We start from the raw sequence: 19,587 nt of genomic DNA, 5'->3' as shown, positions 1-19,587 counted from the left end.
TGTGATTTTTTTTTTCCCCTTGTGGATATTGTATTTATTTAGTATGTTTCAACTAAGGTAACTAAAGTCAAAACCACTTGTATAGATAAATCAGTGTAACTTTGGAAACTGGAACAATTCCCCATATTCGCATCCGCCCTAAGAACTAACTACCAATAATACCAGGAGATGGATGGATGGATGGATGGATGGATAGATAGATAGATAGATAGATAGATAGATAGATAGATAGATAGATAGATGACAGAGAGAAGGGCTAATATAAAAAGAAAGCTAAGTGTTGGTGAGCATGTGGAGAAATTGGAGCCCTGATACAGGCACACCTCCCGATACTGCAGGCTCAGTTCCAGATGACTGCAGTAAAGAAATATCAAAGTGAGTCACACGTGTACACACAGACACACACACACACAGACGTGATCTATGCTTTTGGGCAGACTTTTCACTGTAAAGGGGGCTTTTTAGGCAGGGAGTCCTATTTTCAGCAAACATGGATAGTTCGTCCTTACAACATGGCAAAGAATTAACTATTGAACTGATTCCATTTTTCTGTGACTGGTGCCTTCGTTGTGTATGTCTTTCCACAAAAGGGGAACGAGTATTCAATGAAACCGAGCGGAGGCCGCAGTCCAGGGCCCCCCGGTTTCACGGGGTGCTGCTGACGTCCTGTGCCAGTTAGTGCATCGTTTCCTCTTCCCTGGGGCCTCATGCAAAGGCCGGATGCTTCGGTCCAGGAGACGATGTCTGTAAGCGCTCCCCCCGCACCGGAGCGTCAATGCCAGGAAGCAGGCTCCCCTTCACAATAAGAAGGACTTCATAAAAGGAGTCCTGCGGCCGGCCGGCGGGGCTCAGGGCTGAGCGTCGACCTGTGAACCAGGAGGTCATGGTCTGGCTCCTGGATGGAGCCCACAGGCCCGGGTTGTGGGCTCAGTCCCCAATGGCGGGCATGCAGGAGGCAGCCGATCCATGATTCTCTCATCATGGATGTTTCTATCGCTCTCTCCCTCTCCCTTCCTCTCTCTGAAATCAATAAAGACCTATTTTTTTAAAAATTGTCTCAGGCTAATATCATCACCTAAATATGTGACTAAAATATCACTTAGTTACAATGATGTAACTAAATTCCGAAAGGACGCCTTTGCAGGTGACGTTCCGTGTCAAATTTGTTCGGAGCAATTTGTAATGAAGTTTTGGCGGCTGAAGGTCGTAGGTAAACAATCCAGATGCTTAAGCAAACTCCACCGTCAGCCTGCCCCTGCCAGTCACCCAGGCATCGGCGCCGTGACTCAATGGCCTTCTTTGTGTGGGCCTCACTGTTGACACTGGCCCTGCAGAGGACGGACGTGACACAAGAGACCAGGATGCCAAGGTGCACAGCCTCCGGGCCAGCCCACCCGGCCTCCCTCAAAGCACTGCCGTCTCCAAGACCAGCTAGAACATCCGCCAGTCCCGGAGGGCTCGGACCTGCCGCCACGCCGGTCCCGTCACCTCCTCCGCAGACTTCTCCTTCCTAACATGGCTCTGTGTCGCTTCCCAGAATGAAGACATCGGCCTACCACTTCATGAGCCCGTTTTCCCCTTAAAGTTGTCACTGAAGCCCTAGCCGGTCTGGCTCAGTGGATAGAGCGTCGGCCTGCAGACTAAAGGGTCCCTGGTTCGAATCCAGTCAAGGGCACAGGCCCAGGTTGTGGGCTCGATCCCCAGTAGGGGGCGTGCAGGAGGCAGCCGATCCATGATTCTCTCTCATCATTGATGTATCTATCTCTCTCTTACTTTCTCTCTGAAATCAATAAAAAATATACTTTTTAAAAAATTATCATTGGCCGAAACCGGTTTGGCTCAGTGGATAGAGCGTCGGCCTGCAGACTGAAAGGTCCCAGGTTCGATTCCGGTCAAGGGCATGTACCTGGGTTGCGGGCACATCCCCAGTAGGAGATGTGCAGGAGGCAGCTGATCGATATTTCTATCTCATCGATGTTTCTAACTCTCTATCTCTCTCCCTTCCTCTCTGTAAAAAATCAATAAAATATATTTTTTAAAAAATTATCATTGAACTTTAGACTCAGCACCTTTGGAATTGTCTGATCCGTCCAGTTGATTTTACATCCAGTTTACTGAGACCGGATCATTTTGGGGACTTGCTCACACCTGGCCACATGGTCACTGCAGATGGGAGGGCGGGGGGGGGGGGGGGAGGGGGGGGCGGAACTTGGCCCCTGACTCCCTCTCTCGCGCCCTCTTCCTTGGAAAGTGTGGCCACTCTGCAGCTCAGCAGACCTGGCTGCGTCCTTGGCTGAAGCCGCCTCTTGCTCACCTGCTCAGAACCTACTCAGGACGTCTGCGAACAGACTCCGTGTGGACGAGAGTCGTGGCTACGACAGGAACACGCATTCCTTTTGCGTCTGTAGGTTCTTGCCCAGTTTGGGGGAGATGACAAACACCCTACTCCTGAAGTCCGGGCAGGTCCCCGTGCGGCTGCAGCGCCCACAGGCCACCACGGGGCTGAACGCCAGCACGGTGCCTGCGGGGCCGGGCCGGTGTCAGCTGCCACCACCGGAGACAGCTGCCCAGCCCAGGCCTCCCCGGGCCCGCCCTGGTGAGATGGAACTCCCCCCGCCCCCCCCGCCCATGCCTCCACCATCTCACTAAGGAGCTGCATGTGCATTCGTTCAAGTTTGGGGCTTTTGTTTGATTCGTCCTTTCCAGAACGCACGTGGAACGGTCTTGTGATCTTCCTGGAAACCTTGACGCGAGCCCCAGCTCAGCAGCGTGGGCGACACGTGGGTGACAGGCTCCAGGCAGCCATCGGATGTTTACGATGCAGCGTCTCTTCCCCAAACCCATGTGACCACAGCCCCTGGCTCGGTCCCCCCTGGCTCAGCCCCCCTGGCTCAGTCCCCCCTCCCCGATGCCCTGTCCCAGCTCCCCGCTGAAGGCCTTGGCCGTCCAGCGCCGCGCGGGAACTACGGGACGTGCATTCCTGTGGTCCACGTAGACCTGCTGCTTCAGAGCACGGGGGTGGGGCCAGCGACCTCTGTCCTAACAAGGCTCCGGCGGAGTCTCCATCACACGAAGGTCAGCCCACCACCAGGCTGGCCACAGCCCTCCCTTCCTCACGGGCCATAGCGGGCGCTTGGAGCAACAGGGCTTGATGAGGCCAGGAAAGTCTGAACCGGCTGCTGGGAGGCATTCAAGTGACGCTTAGAAGAAAGGCCATCGCTTTGTAGAGACGTTTACAGCGAAGTCCCGGGACTGTGGGGTCCCCGTCACCCCCATACAGGCACTGGAATGGCGTGAAAGCATGTGGTTGTGGGCACACAGTCATTCATTTGGGAGGGATTTTATGAGCAAATATTCTGACTCATCTGCAAGTGCCTGGGGCCGCCACGCTACGCTCACCGACCATATCCTGCTCTCCCTGCACAGCTGCCCTGGGAGAGTGCCCGTGAGTTCCACTCCATGGACGAAGACGAGGGGGCTGGGGAAGTCGCCTCGGGTCACAGTTAGCCAGGACCAGGCGCAGGACTGAAATTCAGGTTTCTGGCCCAACGCACAGCTCTCCTTCTCTCAACCAGAGTTGCCCTGCGGAGCCCGCAGAAGGCGAGACAAGTCCTGCAGCGCTGTCCTCTCAGAATGCCAAGCCGTGTTAGGAGAAAAGATATGAATGTACTAGTACCGAGCAGGTAATGGGTGGTAACTAGCACTTTATTCCCACGGAAACGAAGGAGCAAGGTAGAGAGCGAATGCAGCAGGGATTTAGAGGGGAGGTTTGAGTGCACTACAGAAGAGCTTCGTGCCCTGGCCGGTGTAGCTCAGTGGATAGAGCATCGGCCTGCGGACTGAAAAGTCCGGGGTTCGATACTGGTCAAGGGCATATGCCCAGGTTTCGGGCTCAATCCCCAGTAGGGGGCTTGCAGGAGGCAGCCCATCAATAATTCTCATCATTGATGTTTCTCTCTCTCCCTCTCCCGTCCTCTCTGAAATCAATAAAAATATTTTCTAATTAAAATAGAGAGAAAAGAATATGCATCCCAGCTCCACCTAAATGTTATTCTCACTGCTAGTTTGCATCTGAGAAGGCGTGTCAAGGGCTGGGGAACTTCTCAGAGACGTGGCCTAGGCCCGTCCGTCATTGTTTCTACTCTTAGAGCCAAAACTTCTCCCTGCCCTTTCCCGTGGCCAGCTGAGCCCGGGCAGGAGGCAGACGCGGCGCGAGGTGGTTATTAGGAGAGAGAACGGGTGAGTCAGGGTTTCCAGTCCACGCGAAGCTGCACCTGTTGTTACAAACAGGCCTCTTGTAACAGCGGGAGTGAGTCGGGGCAGAGCCAGGCGGCGAAGAGAGAGAAATGGCTGTGACACACGCTCTAGAGCTGCAGAGAGAGGACGCAGTCCCTGGCGAGGACAGAGGGCCACGAGCACAGCATGTCCTCTGTGCTGCCTTGAACACGCAGGCCCTTCCCGTCGGACTGCCCACCTCACTCAGGCTCCTCCCTCGGGCCCCCTCCCCGGCTCCTCCCTCGGAAAGGGGCTAGGACAGGGCCAGTCTCCGCAAAGAAACCTCGATGGTGCTGAGCTGTGCACCTGCCTTTTTTAAAAACGTCCATCTCATAGTGGCAGTTAGGAATCTCCACACGGGCTTCCTGAGGGCGAACCATTTGAAGGAGGAGGATTTCAGGAGCTTTCAGCTCCTCCTCTCCCCTCCCCTTCCTCCTCCTTCCCCTCCTCCTCCTCCTTCCCTTCCTTCTCCCCCTCCCCATCCCCCCCTCCTCCTCCTTCTCCCTTTCTCCTTGTCCCACTCTCCCTCCTCCTCCCCTTCCTTCTCCCCTCCTCCCCCTCCTCCTCCTCCCCATTCCCCTCCTCCTTCTCCCCTTTCTCCCACTCTTCCTCCCCCTCCTTCCTCCTTCTCCCCCCCCCTCCTCCTCCTCCTCCCCCCTCCTCCTCCTCCTCAGGAAATGCCCGCCCCTTGCAGCTATGACTTAGGTAGAGACTGCCCAGTCACCCCATTCTGATTAACCTCAGCTCCCGCTAGTGACCCTGTGCTGACACCAGCCGGCCTGAGCGCGTTTGGTACCCGATTCTCCCCGCTGCCTCCCGCGTGCGCGGCACCAAGAGCAGCACGCGGCCTTGAGAAGCCGGGTCTAAGCCGCCCCTTCCCTTAAGACTGTCTTCCTTCACGGGCCCCTCGGTGACACAGGCGCCTGTTTTCTTTATAAGCGTCAGGAACACCGCTGCCCTGGCAGTGAAGAAAGCAATGCTACAGCCCAGTGCGACTGGGCGGCCGCCCGTCAGACGGAAACAGAGAAGAAAGCTCTGGAAAATAACAGGAAACGCGACGCGTTGCCTCTGCAGGGCGAGGCCATTGTCCCGCCCGTGCCCGGTGCCAGCGCCCGTCCTTCCCCCGGGGCCCTCGGGGCTCACTGTGGAGTCACCTGGCTGGCATTGTCTGTCCTCCCCGCTCCGGCCACAGCGACTGACCAGCGACAACGTGGGGTGACTGGCAAAGAATGGGAGGCCCCACGTTCCAGAGGCCCCACGTTTTCAATTCCCGCCCGACCTGCGGGGCGCAGTCATTGTGCGTCGACCTGTGAGCCAGGAGGTCAGGGTTCGATTCCCGGTCAGGGCACAGGCCCGGGTTGGGGGCTGGATCCCCAGTGGGGGGCGTGCAGGAGGCAGCCGATCCATGGTTCTCTCTCATCATTGATGCTTCTATCTCTCTCTTTCTCTCTCCCTCTCCCTTCCTCTCTGACATCAATAAAAATATATTTAAAAAAATACTTAAAAGAAGAGGAACAGTGAACTATGTCATTAGAAACACGCCCTGTTTGAGACGCAGGAGCGCCGTGCCCGGCTCCCTGATCGCGCGCTCTCCCCGCGGCTGAGCATTCTCTCCCAGTTGCCCCCGTGGGGGTCGTACTCTGTGCTATTTTTAGCTTGCAGCTCGGCCTCAGCAGCTGGAGAATTCCGGGGAGTCCTCAGCGCCGGATCCCGGGACCTGGGGCTGGCCACCCTGCTTCCAACGCCTCTTTTTAAAATGCACGCGTGATTTCATAGTCCCTGCAAACTAACACCGCACAGTCCAGAACACGCGTGAATAGGATACATGGCTTCAGGTTTTAGTTACCAAACGAGTGCTGCTTGTACATGGAACGGAGGCAAGAGCAACAATCTCTCTATAGCAAGCTCTTAAAGTAAGGCTTTCGCTGCGAGCATGGTTATTTGAGAGAGAAGAGCTTTCCCTGGTGGAAAGTGACTCTGCTTCTAGTAATTCTATATAGTGAGGCGCATCCTCACACGGCGGGCGTGGGCCCCGTGCCTTCTGACGGCTTCCGAGCAGAGAGGCCTTTCAGCCTTTAGCTCTGCGAACAGAGAGGGGGCTCAGGGGATCCCCAGCTGGGGTGGAGCTACAGCCTCAGAAAACGTCTCCCGCCCAATGGCCGAAGCCCCCCAACTCTCTCAGAGCTTCTGTTTTTCTTGTTTACATCGATGTGAGAGAGAGACAGGGATTCGCACCCTGACCGAGCCCGGGGATGGAGCCTGACGCCGGGGTGTGTGCCCTTGACTGGGATTCAAACCCATGACTCTTCGGTCCTCGGGCCAACGCTCCAACCGCTGAGCCAAACGGGCCGGGGCAAAGGTTTTGTTTTTGTTTTTGTGTTTTACAAGCAGCTCCAGTGAGAAATAATTCACATGCTGCACGATTCGCCCAGGAAAGCGGGCGGCTTCTAGCGTCGTCGGAGCTGTGCGTCCCTCCCCGCGATCCACTTTAGGGCATCGTCATTCCTCCAAAAGAGCCCACACCCTCAGCCACCGGTGCGGCTCCGGCTCCCAGCCTGGGCACAGCCCTGCTCTCCGTCGTGGCAGGTGTGCCGCTCTGGACACCTCGTGTGCGTGCGAGGAGGCGCACAGTTGGTGGCCTTTTGTTCCCGACCCCTTTCCCCCAGAACAATGTGTTCAAAGTCCATCCATGCTGGAGCGCGCATCGCAACTCCGTCCACTGCGCTCAGTGGCAACCTTATTTTTTTAAATATATTTTATTGGTTTCAGAGAGGAGGGGAGAGGGAGAGAGAGAGAGAGAAACATCAATGGGGAGAGGGAACCATGGATCAGCTGCCTCCTGCATGCCCCACACTGGGATCGAGCCCGCACCCTGGCATGTGCCCTGACCGGGAATCCAACCCTGACTTCCTGGTTCATAGGTCGATGCTCAACCACTGAGCCACACCAGCCGGGCCCGTAAGCTTCTTAAATGTTTATATGGCAACAGCCAAGACGCTCAGTCCACTCAGCCAGAGCAAATAGACACTGAATAGGCCTTCAGCCAGATTCCATAGGCACAGAGCTGTGCAGGGAGAAATTTAATTCAGAAAGATCCCCGAGCGCTCAGCTTGGGACACAATTCAAACATTATCCCCTGAGAGAGGCCTCCTGGGAATGAGCTGAACACCCCCCACCCCCCAACGGGAACCTCCTGAAAGGCCGCTTTGTTCTCGCCTCAGCCCTTCACACCAGGGGAAGCCGGCCTGGCGTGTTTGCTCTTCTCGTGGGGGTTTGTCACCGCGGAAACCTAAGGCCCAGGAGGGCAGACAGCATGTCCATGCGGCTCCGAACCCCAGCGGGTCCGGCTCCTTGGGGGGAGGTCCAAGACCTGGGTGTCCCACACCAGAGCCCTGCCCCATCGAGAAGTGACCCATCTCCTAAACTGAGGTGCGTGTCTTTGCGACAACCTCCTGTATTCAGAGGAGCTTCCTGACTGTGCAGGATCAACTCCTCAGCTGTCCCCCCGCACGCAGACCCCCGGAATCCCAAGGTGTACCCAGGAGCTCCTCCTACTGCACCCTCCACCCTCCCCCTGTCACAGGGAAACTCCAACGTTGGGTGAAGTTGGAGGCTTTGAAACAAATGCAATCGAGCAATTTCAAAGCTCAGCTTACCAGCTCAAAGCTCTTCTTTGTTTATTGAAGAATCTTAGCTAAAGTAGAAAAACACTACTGCAAAGAAAGAAGGGAAAGGGAGGAGGGAGGACAGGAGGGAGGGATGGAGGGAGGGAGGGAGGGAGGGAGGGAGGGAGGGAGGGAGGAAGGAAGGAAGGAAGGAAGGAAGGAAGGAAGGAAGGAAGGAAGGAAGGGGAAAGGAAAGAGGAGGGAGGAAGGAAGAAGGGAGGGAGGGAGGGAGGGAAGAAGAAAGGAAGGAAGGAGAAGGAAAGGAAAGAGGAGGGAGGGAGGGAAGGAAAGAGGAGGGAAGAAGAAAGGAGGGAGGGAGGGAGGGCTAAAGTGGTGGTTTGGTCTGCAGTAAACGCAGAACAACAAGGCCTGCTGCCCCAGCTCACACTCAGGGCTGCTCTGTGGGAGTCGACCAGCTCTCCCGAAAGGAGCGGCCAGTGGGCTGCCACCTGACGCCTATTCAACCCCGGGAACATGGTGTTCTTTGGTGTAAGGAAGCCTGTAAATGAAGCCCAGCTCTGAGGGGCGGGGGTGGGGAGAACCGAGCCGTTTGCCTGGTGGAATGTCAGGCGTCAGGGGAAAGTGCCGGTGGATAAACAAAGGCACAGCGCTGAGCGGGCACTTTCTCGCTGCGGACAGCCCTTCTTGCGGAGCCCGTGTGGGGGAGCCGCCGCTTCTGCTCTCATACACACGAGGCATGGGGGGTGGGGAGGGGGGCTACCCTTTGCAATGGCCTCTGCGCGTTTCCCCGTCCGGACACTCGCACACCGCGGGTCTGCGTCCCGTCTGTCCGTGCGTGTGGGCAAGGGGAGAAGGCCCGTCACACAGAGCCCGCGTGGCCCTGCTGGACCTGAGCTGCCTGCCTTCACCGGCTCAGACTCCGAGAGGCGAGGCTGTAATCCACACTCCATCCGCCACCCTCAAGCGCATCCCCTCGCTTTCTCACACACACAGACATTCAAAGAAAGGAAAATGGGTCTGTCCCGCGCCCGAAAAAGGTCTGGTTTTCATTTCATTGCGATCCATTTCCAAGGGGGTGGTGTCAGTAAGGGAGGGAACCAGAAGAAAGCTGGAGAACAATCAGAGGTCAAGTGGGCAAAGGTCGTGCGCGAATGCGGCTTGGGCAGCATGGACCGGCCCAGTCCCTGGCTGGTCTTTCCTTCCCGAAGGAATTCCTGTTGTTCCCCACGCGGCGGCCGCCTTGAGAGGGCCGGGCGCACTGTGGGCCGGCGATGCCCAGGGTTTCAGCCTCGAGAATTCCAAGGTCCCCGAGCAACTGAACAGATGGCTCTTTGGAATGTCACTTAGGAGGAGGTTTTCGTTCAAATTGTTTTTTTTAAATTTCCCTTCCGAAAACATGTTTATGTCACGGGATTAGCGCGAGATCCGGGCGAAGGGGTGTTCTTGCGGCTGAGACTTTAAACAATGAGTGACGGACGGGGCGGGGGCAGCCGGCGGCAGCTGTCTCTGCTGCTGCGAACTCCAGGCCCTCAAAGCTCACAGGAAATAGGACTCGGTGCACCTCCGGCCCCAGGGAGTTGCTGGTGCTCTGTTGGTGGCAACTGTATTTCTTGGAACTTTGTGTTCCCTGGGATTCTCACCCCACCCCTACCCCCACCCCCACCCCCACCCCACTGCCTGACTGCGGAGTGCGATTCTCTCAGCCCTTGCCCTGGGCACACGTGAGGCCATCGGACTCCTACAGTCAGACTCTCCCCAAAGAGGAGGGGAAAGGGGAAAGGGGAAAGGGGAGAGGGGAGAGGGGAGAGGGGAGAGGGGAGAGGGGAGAGGGGAGAGGGGAGAGGGGAGAGGGGAGAGGGGAGAGGGGAGAGGGGAGAGGGGAGAGGGGAGGGAAAGGACCCAATGATAAAGTAACAAAGGCCTTTCATGCTAAGCGCCAACAAAGGCAAACTTCTAAATAAAACGGGGTATTTTTTTGTTTTCCTCCTGTTTGGGGTGCGGGGGGTCTGTAATTTTTTTAGGTTTTGTTTTAAAGCCCTATGTGAGGCACGCCGTCCTCACCGGCCCTCACCAAGCGTGCCCCGCTCTGAAGAGGGGCCCATTAAATAGTGGAGAAGTCGACTTTCAGTTGGCATCTTTCAAAACACATACTTCCCCAATCTCCAGCTAGGATCACCGGAGTCTGAAAGCCAATCCCTCAGGAAGCAACGCCTCAGGGCCCGCCCTCCCGCCAGGGAAATGGACGGAAGGGCAGGCCGCTCACCCCGGCGCGCTCCTGGCTCTGCCATCTGAATCCGCTTTCACGGCACCGGCCGCACCCTGGCTCTCAGGGCGAGGGCTCCGCCCAGAAGCCAAACCCCCAGAGACGCTTAGAGCAGATTTTCCAAAGAATCAGACGGAGCCTCCCGAGGTCTCCACGGTCAGCCTCGTGGAAAGACTGCCGGGCGGAGGATGCTTCCAGGGAACGAGCTGGCTCTCTGTCCACGTCCGTCCACCTCTGCCTCGGTTTCCCCATTTGGAAAGGAGCACATCTGACCGCTTCTTGGCTCACAGAGAAAGATGAGACTCCGAAGGAGGCCATTACTGTGTTGGGTTGTACATGAGGAAAGACACATTCAGCAAATGTCAAAGTCCTGAGAGAACCCATCATGTGACCTTTCTCAGCACTTGACTGAATGAATAATAATGCTCGTTGCCACGGATTACGGATCTGTCAGGCTCCGTGACCGCCTTTACCCAACGCGTCACTTACCCTTGATCAAAAAGTAGCGTGAGCACTGTCGTCACACTCGGCGTCTCTCTGCTATTAGAAGAATGGACTTTTTGAAGTCCATTCACCCAGGACGTGGAGAAGTTAGAACGTAGCCCTGCATCTTTGATGCCAAGACCACCTACATCGATTAATTTCTAAGGGCGGAGAGTCAGGTTCTGGTGTATGGGAGTTGGTGGGGGATCCTTAATAAACGTATGCAGACAAATCTATGAATTTTTCCTGTGTGTACACAGATGTGTAGCCTTTGACTACCACACGCCTTACGTAACCAGCTGAGGACTTACAGGCCTGCACACGACGGCTTGGCAAGTCTGTCGTCCCACCGTCTGCGAAGGGATCGGTGCCTGGGAGGATGAGTCAGCTGGTCCATCATTGAGAAAACCATTGAGAAAACTGGGACTACACAAGTTTTCTCTGCCTCCCTGCCCGCACCCTCATTTGTTCTCTTGGCTAATTCACCGCATGCTGTCCAGCTCCAACTGGCTCAGATACTCGGCTCCGCGAGCCGGCCTCTCCGCCGGCTGACTTGGCGGAAGCAAGGCCCTGCCTCTGCCCTGAGCCGGACCTGGCGACTCAGCACTTTCGCACAGTGTCTGCTTGCCTCCTGTTTCCCTCCTGCCTCGCCACGCACAGGGGCTCCTTGTCCTGTGCGTCCGTCTCGAGCACGTAGCACGCTGCTGGTTGCACAGCCAGCGGATGTTCACCCGACGAGCAACATGTAGACGGATGAATGGACAAGCGACCAGAGTCCCCATTTGCTGGTGTCACCCTCTACAATTCCCCATCCAGGGCCGCACCTGCACTCCCGGGGGGCCATGCTGTCCTGCAGGCCTCCTCAGGGAATGCAGGCCTAGCTGTCCGACCTAGGACTCCCCGTGTCGAAATTCAGGAACAAGTCGGACTCCAGGATCAATGACTTCTTTCCGGGGAGCACAGCTCCGCCACGGTCAGTTTCAACTTCTCTCTTTGCGTTTATGATCCCAGTTCAGACCCCACGGGAAAAGGAGAGTCACACGTAAGGAGAATGGGAAAGGGCAGGCAGGTGTTTCAGCAACAAGAGGGGCCCCACTCAGGACTCCTCTGTGGAAATCTACGGCGAAAACTTGCAGCTACTCAACGGTGATGCTTGCAATCCGCTACTCCTTCAACGAAAATCACCAACTTGGGAGGAAATGGAAAAATCCTTTTCCAAAACAAAAGCTCTACACGCCCCGGTTCGAAGAGCAGCTGAGCACACACAGAAGGCAAACCCAACCACCAACGCCAACCCCAGCGTCCGCGTGCGATCGCAGACCGCGGCCTGGGCCAGGCGCTGCGGAGCTCAGGCACACTCTCTGGGGCAAACATTTTAAGCAGCGTCGACTCGGCTGGAAATGAAGCGCCCGGGGGAGGGCATCCCAGCGAACAGGGTTTCTGAAAACACCCAACCCCAGAACAATGGCGAGGAAGCTCCGGCACCCAGCCCACCAAGGAGGGGAAGTGAGTCAGGCAACGGGCCGTCCTCACAGCGCCTCGGACGCAGAACCAGGACGTGAAAAGCCCAGCCTCCATGGCCCTTTCTCTCCCCTCGACGGCGCACGCGGTGCGGGGGTGTGGACGCCGCAAATGTCAGCGGATGGAGAGGAACCCACTGGGCGGAGGCACCTGTTGTCTTTGATCTCGGAGGAATGCACACGCGGACTGCTGGCCCCTGACTGCTCCCCGGCTCACAGCCATGCCGACACGTCCCATGATGCCGGTATTTCCACGTCCACCTGTCCACGGGGCAGAGGAGACCCGAGGCTAAGGCCCCAGCTATGTTCAGCATTCGTTTCTCCTGCTGTAAGCGTGTGAGAAGGGGACTCTTCCGGCTACGGGGCACTTTCGTTCCGTTCGCCGGGTGTGGGGGGATTACTCAGCTGTCTGTGTGCTTGGTTTGTTCATGGGTTTTTGTTTTTTTTTTAAATCTGTGGCTATTTCTATAGGCTGTTGGATCCCCGAGGCCGTGCTCAGGAAACAGCTGTCTCCTTCATCTCCAAAGGCCCCCGGGGCTTAGCGACATATCCTTCTGCGCTAAATGCGGCAGTGGTTGGAATTCTAGGAAACTGAGCCTGAAAAAACAAAACTGTGATGTTCAAAGAGAAAGCAGCGTGCGAAGCACACGTGCTGCTGTCTGCTAGAAGAATTCTTTTTCTGGGGGCGTAGGGGGAGCACGCATGGGGACCTCCGGAACACTTCACTTACAGAAAAGTCGCAGTCTAATCTTTAAGCAAGCGCCTAAGAAGAAATGGCTGTAGGCCGTGTCCTGTCTCTGGAAAACCATGCCACAAATCATCAGAACGATCAGATCTGTGTGTCGTGCACGAGGTATTCTTCCCACCTCAGCCGACGGCAACTGCCATGTGCTCCGTCCGAGAGTCTGAGAGTTACCTCAAAGCCTCTCTCCTCAAACCCCACATCCAACCGCAGGAAATCCTGGTCGTTCCACTTTAAAACACATCCACGGTCCAACCCATCCCCACTGCCCTCGCTGCTACCTCCTGGGCTCCAGCTGCCGTCGTTTCTCAACCGCAGTGGCATCCTACCCGGCCGCCCGGCCTCCGGCTTCAGAACATCTCCATGGCCTCCTGCCCACACGGAAAACGGCCTGAGTCCTCACAATGGCCAGGACCCTGCCTGAACTGAGACCTGCGCCATTTCCAGCCACGTCCCCGTCACCACCCTCTCCTCCTCCCTGTCGGATCACCTTGTTCCTGAAACATGCCGGACGCAGGCCACCTCAGGGCCTTTGCACAGGCTTTCCCTGATAGGCTCTTTCCATTGGTGTCCTCAAGGCTAACTCCCGCCCCCTCCAAGGCCTTGTCCACATGCTCCCTTCTCACTGAGGCGACCTGATGGCCTGATTCTAAACTGCAGCTTGCCACCCACAAGCGACGGTTTCCCTCCCTTGCTCTGTGTTCTTCCCGCAGCCGTTCTCACTGTGGCTGTCGTGAGGATGTGCCACTCGGACATCCAACTCCGGGAGCATAACGGGCCCGGGTCCGGGCTGTGGACTCTGAACTTTATCCCTGTGTTTGCCTCAGGACCCGCCTCCCCGGGGCTGCTCTGAGCCCATGGCTGAGCATGGCTGGGCCCCAAAACCAGGCGACCGAGGAGACACGGGACGCGGGCGGCGGACCTGGGCTCCAAGACTCTCTGCAGCGTCGGCGACCTTCCTTAGACCCAGCCCTGCCTCCCTCTCTCCTTCACCCCGGTCAGACTCACACCAGGTCTGACCCCTCTCCCAGGCGTTCCCAGCTCTGACCTCTTCGTCCTACCTCCCCATGGCCTCTCCTACGGTCGTCCTACTGATAAAACCCAACAATCTACTCCATCGGGCACTGGTTCCTTAGAGGACTCCCACTAACATGACCCCCTTCTCCCCTCCCGTATTGTGCTTGCTCATGATGTTTGTCTTCCACTGTCTACTCAAATATGAGTTCCGGCGGGTACATACGTGCATCCATGCATCCCGAACGCCTGGCCCAGCGCCTGACGCATCGTAGGTGCTCGGTAAATACACGCAGGTTAAAGGAATAGCAAATGCTTTACGGTAGCAGCAGTTGTTCATGTTGTCCTCTACATAAATGAATACACGCACGGCGACCTAACCAGTGGCCCCCACTCTGCTGCCTCCTGGATCCCCTGACCCCCTTCCTCTATCTCACCCTCCCCTTCAGGATGTTTTCCGGGAGCAGAAATGAGATCCGAGCGGTAGGTTGATTTTAGGAAAAGATCCTGACCAATAACTGGATGGAGGCCCGTCGGTTCTGGGCAGCAGACACACACTCTTGACTGAGCTGTTTATCACCACTGCTCTCCCGCCTTTCCCAGCAGCCAGGATCTGCAGGTCGACGACATGGACCGTTTTGAAGGTTTGCTATTTCTTATCAGCTTAGATATCCCCCCAATGGGACTCACACTGGCCCACCCCTAACCACGCCCCCGCACTCCGGTCCCCCTGAGCGTCTTCTGAGGGCGTAGGAGCGGGGACAGCCCACGCTAAGGTATGATTTCGGACGGGAAACCGGCGGCTTTCACCTCAGGTGCCATGGCTGGGTGGGGGGTGGGGGGTGGGGGTGGGGGGCTATACATGAGAACATGCAGAAACCTCTTCTCTAAAGGGGATTCCCGCGGGGTTCCACCGAGGGGTGACCCCGGCTACGTGTTCTGGGAGTTCCCTGGAGGAGGAGGCGGGGGGCCCTTCCCCCCCTGCCCCAGTCCCTGAGCAGCCCGAGGAACAGCGGTTACAGTGTCGGGCTTCCAGGTCCCGGCCCTGGCCTTGCCGCTGATTGGCCGAGTGAAATTTCCTCCCTGGGCCTCAGTTTCCCCGTGTGTAAACCAGGCCCGTGGCATCTGTCTCCCAGGCCCTCGCAAAATCAGCAGGACGCCCAGCATCTGCCCACAGGGAGCGCTCACGAGCACCAGCTGGTGTGACACCGCCGTGGACAGCGCCACGAGCACTGAACTGAACTGCGTGTCCCCTGCAGAGGTCGTCCCTGCGCTCTCAGCTCAGTGCCCGTAGGAAGGTGTCCGATGGCGGCCACACACGCGGCGACGAGGGAGATGGTGATAAGGACCCGCTGCTCAGAACGGGATTACGGAAATGGCAGGGAAGCATCGAGTCCAGGCCCAGCTCCAGCTCCGCCTCGAACTGAGCGTTCCGGGGGCTCGGCTTCTCCGCCGAAGGGGAAGGTCCGGCGGCGAGGACCCGCGGGAGCCGGGCATGTCTGCTCGCACCGCCAGAGGCCCAGCCTTCCTCTTGCACAACCGGGAGGTCAGCAAGGGCAGCGTCCCAAGAGCCGAGTGTCATTTCTGATCAAGGTCCCAGGCAGGCCTGCCTTCCTCAGAGACCCGGGACAGGAGTTCGTGGGGGGCGGTGCGCACAGGGGGTTGGGGGGGGTCCCTTGACAGCTGGGGGGCCAGGATCTCAACAGTCACCCTCACGCCCGCGATTCCCCGTGACCTGAAGGTTCCCCAAGACTCAAACCACTGTGGAAGCGGGAGGGTGAGGGAGAGGGGAGGCCAGTTTACCACTCTAGCAAGTTCTAAGGAAAGCCTAGAATTCGTCATGATTATCTATAGCCAATCAGAGGAGGGCTGACAGCAGGCAGAGGCCTGGGCCAAGTCAAGGTGAGGCCCTGTCTTTGCAGAGCCCGGAGGAGAGGGCAGGGGAAGTGCCTTGTACAAACACGAAGACCCCCACAGGGGCCCTGGGTGACGCTGGCGGAGGCCAGCCAGCCCGGGGAGGACCAGCCTGGGCTCCCCCTGCCAGCCCGGCAGGACGGGCGTGGGGAAGGAACAGTTAATGAGAGCTCCTGCTGTGCTGTGCACGTTACAACAAAGGGCTGGCAGCTCCTGGAGGAAAGGGCTTGGGAGCCGCGCTCAGACTTGTCAGTCAGCGGAGCAGCAGCCGGCGCCGCCCGCCCGCCTGGCGCACCCTCATTACATGTGTCTGTCTGGCTGACCGGTGTGTCCATCTGCTCCCGGACGCCGCTGCCCCGCCGGCGGCCCCGGCTGCTCCCTGGCGGGACTGAGGGCGGATTTGTCCGGCTCCCGGTCACCCCTGCCCCTCTCCCAGGGAGGCTCCTGACCTATGGTGGCCGGGGACTTCCTGCAGCGTCGGCGGGGCTGGGACTCCTAGGATGGACGAGGCGGCGCTGCTGCGGGAGCGGCTACAGGCCATCACGGTAAGTGCGCGCTCCCAGCCCCCGGGCTGCCTCCTGGGGGGCTGCCTGGGGGCGGTGGCTGCCTCCGGGGGGCCGCGGAGCCCCGCAAGTGGAAAAGGAGCTGTCATCGCGTCTCTGCCGCTCCCTTAGCCCTCCGGACCCTCCCTCACCCCCGGGTTTCCGAACCCCCGCGCAGAGTACGCGCTCCTGATTTCTGCACACACTGTGCCTGCGTTTCCAACGGCCGTCGGAACGCGGAGACAGCCTGGCTGACTCCCGGCGCCTCAGAGACACAGTTTTCCCTGAAATCCCTGTTTTGACAGACGTGCGATCCAAGGACAGGTCCCCGCCTTGGGAACTGTTTAAAACAATCCCCCCAAAGTTAAAATCCTTTTTAAAAGCGGGGAGAGAAAAAGACAGAACGCAAACAAGTGGAAACTCCGTGTTTGCGTGGGGGAGCGCGCCCCAGAAAGCCCCGCAGGATGGAAATGACGGTCCACGGCTGGGCTTGGGAGAAGCGCGTCCGTCCCTGAAGCCCCAGCCCTCGGTCTCCAGCGCGGGGCCTGACGGAGGAATGCGGGGCGGGCGGGGCGCTGGTTCTGGAAACTATTTCGTTGATGCCGGGAAGGAAAATAATGCATTTTTTAGGTGTGTTCTGGGAACGAGTCAAAGCAAGAAATGAATTGCTTTCCTGAGGTGCTGCAGCTTTTTAGATTTTAATGTTATTAAATCCTCTGCCTGGCAGGGACTGGGAACTCCGTGTGCCATGATCACTGATCATTAGCTTCACTTCGTTGTCTTTGGGAGAAGGAACTTTGGGAACTGGCACCCCAGCGTCTCCGCGTTTTCTGCCACTGAAGTGAGCTGCCAGGACGCGGGTGCTTTAGAGAAACCCGATGCCACAGCGGGGCGGGCGGGGGGGGGGGGGATGAGGGGGAATTTTCCTTTGCTCTTCAGAGTCTCCGGCATAAGTAACAGCTAATCCCGGCTCTGGGTTTCTATGAAGTGGACACAGGGTCTCAGGGCCCCCCAGGGGGGTCTGGGGAGTGGAGACATTCTCCCGGCGGGTGGGAAGGGCGGCACCGTCCGTGAGACGTGAGACAACGCTCGTGAGACATCTGGCTTCTCGCGTCCACTTTCCTTTCTCGGGAGAAGGCGGGTCCGGGCCGCTGCTGGCTCGGTGTGCCGCTTCCTGTGTGAGGCCCGGCCACCACCGGCTGTCCTGCTCGGGGGGCAGGAGCTGGCCCGGCCGTGTTGGCTGTGGCCGGGCCTCTGGCCCAGCAGCTGTGGTGTCAATGTTACTTCATGCGGCTGTGTGAGAGGTGTGGGCATGGGCTCCGCGACCTCTGAGCGCCTGTCTCCGAAGGAGCTGGGGGAAGCGATGAACCCCATGAAACGCACAATGGGTTCCGCATTGTTCTCTTTTGAACGGTGCAGCCCTGCCCGTGGCCCTGGCACCCACCAGCACACCTGTGGCTCTTACTGATTGTGCCCTGCCTTCCAGAGGCAGGACTGTGCCCGGCTGGCGTGGCTCAGTGGTTGAGCATCGACCTATGAACCAGGGGGCCACGGTTCAATTCCTGGTCAGGGCAGGTGCCCGGGTTGTGGGCTCGATCCCCAGTGTGGGGCGTGCAGGAGGCAGCCGGCCCATCATTCTCTCTCATCACTGATGTTTCTCTCTCTCTCCTTCTCCCTTCCTCTCTGAAATCAATAAAAATATATATTTTCAAAAATAATAAAGGTGGGGTGTGACAGGTATTCGGGAAGACGGGGACTCTTCGCTGAGGCGCCAAACACAGGTGGAGACAGAGCGGGGGTGAGGGGGGGGGGAAGCGAGCGGGGAGGTCCCTGAATACAGCGACGTGTGCTTTGGGGACATTTAAAAACTGTATGAGTGTGCGGACCATTCCATTAGCGTCCACGGGCCCCATTAGCCAGGATTAAGCAGATCTCCCAAGTGAGACGCTGAAGCAATGCTGTGTTGGAAGTTATATGTTTGCATAAAGGTCGTAGGGAAAGAATTGGGGGAAGTCTACGGGAACAGATTTCCTCTAGCTGAGTCCAGTCTCCAAGTCCAGCGCGGGCCCATTGGTCACCACCGAGAGGAAGGCGGGAGCAGTGCTGTGACCATGGAAACCACACAGGCCCTCGCCTCCCTCCCGGACACCCTGGAAATGCCAGCTTCCTGCAGCCCGGCCTCACCCAGGAAGCCACCTCAGCTGTGCCCCTGCCCCGGGAACACGCACACACATGCACATACATGTATATTCACACACGCACACACATGCACATACAGTACCCAGAGACTGCAAGGACTATTCCTCTTTGGGAAGCACTTAAGATCCTCAAAATCTCCGGCCCAGGGACAATCTTCTCATTTTCACTGTTTCCCTCCCATTTCCCTCCACACCGAAGCCATCCTGTGTACGTGCCTCCAGAACAAAATCATCAGGCGATTGCGCGGTGCTTCCAAACATGCCAACTCCGAGACGTCACTTTGTTAGAACGGGGAAAGAATGTTTTACGCTCTGAAATCTATTTGATTTTCATGTCGAGATGTGCTCCTCCCGTTCCTGGCTGTCAAACGCACTAATCTCCAGGCCGAATTCCTTCCACCTGGTTTTGAGTAGCCAAACCGTCATTATTTCCACTGCAAGGAACTGGAAAAACAAATGCATGTGCCCGTAACTTCACAGAACCACGGAGCAGCCTTCCTGCTCCTCTTAAAAAAAAAAAAAAAAAAAAAAAAAAAGGATCGCCCACAGTCAGCCGTGAAACGTGGCACCGGGGCCCTCGCACCGGAGACCCAGTCGCCGTGATGGCGCCCTGTCGCTCATCAGCGAGGCGGACTTCAGAGGAGGCAGAAGTCTTTCCAAGGAGAACGAGGCCGGCGCCACCCAAGGCGGCTGCTCAGAAGCAGGTGCTGCCGATTGCATGCGCGGATCCGGGCCCTGCTGGGCACACGGGCTCTCACCTTCCCCCTCGCCTGCTTCATCCGCGTGCAGCGCTTCCCCTCCCACACGACGGCCACAGCTCTCTCCGCCCAGGGGCTCAGTGTCCGGCCGCGGCCTCCAGCCGATCACGTACAAGTACTTGGTGAAAACGTCTCTCGAGGCTCATTTCCAGTCGCCCACACGGAAACACGGCGGCTGGTCCACGAAGGAGGGCGGTGGAGGCAGACTGTGGACTGCAACTGGCTTGCGGTCAGCAGCCCTGGGGCTGAGGA

General features: G+C 57.7%; 1 protein-coding gene across 2 annotated transcripts in view; it reads left to right on the top strand.

Annotated features, from left to right (window-relative positions):
• Window positions 1–15,864: 15,864 nt before the first annotated feature.
• The window catches only part of PALMD (palmdelphin), a 38,755-nt gene continuing 35,032 nt past the window's right edge, over window positions 15,865–19,587 (top strand). Inside the window, exon 1 of one of the 2 annotated variants that reach the window (XM_059674540.1) lies at window positions 15,865–16,382. In XM_059674540.1, the coding sequence (XP_059530523.1) occupies window positions 16,338–16,382 (45 nt within the window). In that variant the 5' untranslated portion in view covers window positions 15,865–16,337. The remainder of the gene's footprint in view (window positions 16,383–19,587) is intronic. The other variant, XM_059674539.1, reaches the window with a different exon arrangement.

Source organism: Myotis daubentonii, chromosome 18, assembly GCF_963259705.1.
Source record: "Myotis daubentonii chromosome 18, mMyoDau2.1, whole genome shotgun sequence".
Lineage (NCBI taxonomy): Eukaryota > Metazoa > Chordata > Mammalia > Chiroptera > Vespertilionidae > Myotis > Myotis daubentonii.
This window is presented reverse-complemented; position numbering and strand designations above follow the sequence as displayed.